The sequence below is a fragment of the Argentina anserina genome, chromosome 6 (assembly GCF_933775445.1).
Source record: "Argentina anserina chromosome 6, drPotAnse1.1, whole genome shotgun sequence".
In the NCBI taxonomy this organism is placed as follows: Eukaryota; Viridiplantae; Streptophyta; class Magnoliopsida; order Rosales; family Rosaceae; genus Argentina; species Argentina anserina.
In genome coordinates, this window is record NC_065877.1 from 11407410 (window position 1) to 11409619 (window position 2210).

The window sequence follows — 2210 nt, forward strand, 5'->3', positions numbered from 1 at the left end:
CAACTTAAAAAGTCTTTGGTGGCTCTACCTTCCAAGTTCCAACTAATGTCTCAAACGAGGAATTAAAAACTAGACTAGTGAGTTTAGACAAGGAAGGCACTAGCCCACCCAGCTCCTAGTATTTGCATTAGGTCAGGCACCTGGCAATTCAAGGCATCAAATCCAATGGATATAATTCTCAGGGGTAAAACATGAAAGGCACAGCAACAAGGCAGATAATGTGTCTGACTCTGAATTACTAGTAAATAGAGGCAGCAGAGATGTGCATGCCTAATAACTAGATCTTTACCGCTAGACTTCTTTAAAATTGAACAACTTGCCAAAAGACAGTATTATAGCTACATTACTGACTACATCACTCATTATCCCTTCTTGTCCTGAATCTGATGAGATTGCACTATTACAACGACAGAAGGTTGTCACTCATATGAACAAGTTCTTGAATTCTCCATTTGCAAGCAGGCAAAGCTGATTGTACGAATGAGTGTCTGCAACAGGTTAAGAGAAAATGGAAGTCCATCAGGACCAGCACAAGATTATGCAAACAAGATCAAATGACCAAGCATATATAGCATTACCAAATGTAATATACCACCAATTAGTTAAACACTAGCACACAATATGGACACGGAAAGTGAAAGGCACAACATGAAATAACACAAGACATTTCACAGTTCTGCTTCTGACTGTAGTTTAAGTAACTGCAATGAGAGCCAATTTATTTATTAAAAAAACTGTTTATGGAACACTAATTACATGAAATTCCATACTGCAGTTTGAAGAACTAACATGCCCAGTGATTTAATGTGTATGTTGGTAAAAGTCAGTACTCCAAACAAATCAAGAAAATGCAAGCATGATTATATCAAGTATAAATTGCATAAATGCAGGGTGGACAAATGCATACCAATTGATTCACCAAAGTTGTTCCATAGGCTAGCCTGGATTGATTTATCACTGTCAGCAACACCAATAACCTCAACAAACTTTGTAAGAGCAAAGGGTGGGGTGCCCTTTACAGTCAACTGAACTTCATCAGTAGATTTGCCAATGACAGATCCAGCACCCAGTTGCACAACCTGAATCAATGCCCGAACCTGCCTTCCAACATACAGTCGCAGCAGCTCTGCATTGACAAAAACAGAAGGGTTTGACGTATCCATACCCTGCATAGCAACAAAAAACATATCGAATATCATCGGCATCACTTTATAACTTTCGGTGACAACAAGAAATTCCATCCGACCTATACGGATCAGAACATGTTCGATTCAGCCCAACAATCAGTTATAGTCATTCATTTTTCCCCAGTCTCGATTTACAAAAAACAAATTCATCCTAAACAGAAAACCCACCAACAGAAATGAGTTCTATACAAATAGATATGTTGTACAGATTCAAAAACATCGAATTCTTCATCGTTTTCAAATTGATTTAATAACTGGGGTGTAATTATATTCAACAACAACAGCCTCACATGGATCAATCCTAGTCAATCAGAAACCTCTAGAAGACTAGAATCACAATCGCAAGTTTTCACTTCAAAAATGCAATTACTATGATAGTTTTTACTTGATGAATATAGTATTCAGCTAATTAAGCACATAGACTGAACCCTAGAACGAAACTTGTTCAGCCAAAATTCGAACCACAAAAGTCAAGAGAAAAACTGAAAGCCGTATTTGGCCTGAACTAAAAGCGAAAATAATCGACGGTTGAGATCTGAGAAATTAGAGTTGCGAGATCTTACACTTGATGATCGGAGGGGATCGCCCCGGACAATAGAGCTTGAGGTTTGGAAGATTCAGCGGCGGGGAGGTTTCTGAACTCCGAGACTTGCCGAGGGTTTATATAGGAGGGACGCGACTGTGTGACACGCGCCCACCCCGCGGGCATTTAAAGTTGTTTAATTTTGAGGGAGCGGCAAAATTAAGCGCCAAGCTTTTTCTTTTTGTTGTTTTATATTTACAATGTTCCTGCTCAATAATAATCAACACCCCTATGTATTGATGTTATTACTCGCAACTATGACTCCTGAGATAATAATATGATACTTGCATTTTAGCTCAACAGGTCACCTCTATTTTTTAAAGCATGCTAGGAAGGAGAGTAATTTCGTTGCGGATTCTTGGGCTAAATATGGACACCAAGTCGGAATAGATTGTTGGTTCAACTCGGTACCTCATGTTGTACAAATGCCTTTTAATTTG

The 2210-nt window shown here is 38.7% G+C and overlaps 1 protein-coding gene across 1 annotated transcript; it reads right to left on the minus strand.

The window, feature by feature from the left end:
* Positions 1–209: 209 nt before the first annotated feature.
* Positions 210–1814, minus strand: LOC126799610 (replication protein A 14 kDa subunit B-like). The gene is made up of 3 exons (XM_050526847.1): positions 1751–1814; positions 908–1166; positions 210–488 (listed from the first exon to the last, which is right to left on the minus strand). Exons 2-3 carry the CDS (start codon positions 1161–1163, stop codon positions 424–426), a joined length of 321 nt encoding a protein of 106 aa, XP_050382804.1. The 5' UTR covers positions 1164–1166; positions 1751–1814; the 3' UTR covers positions 210–423.
* Positions 1815–2210: the final 396 nt, after the last annotated feature.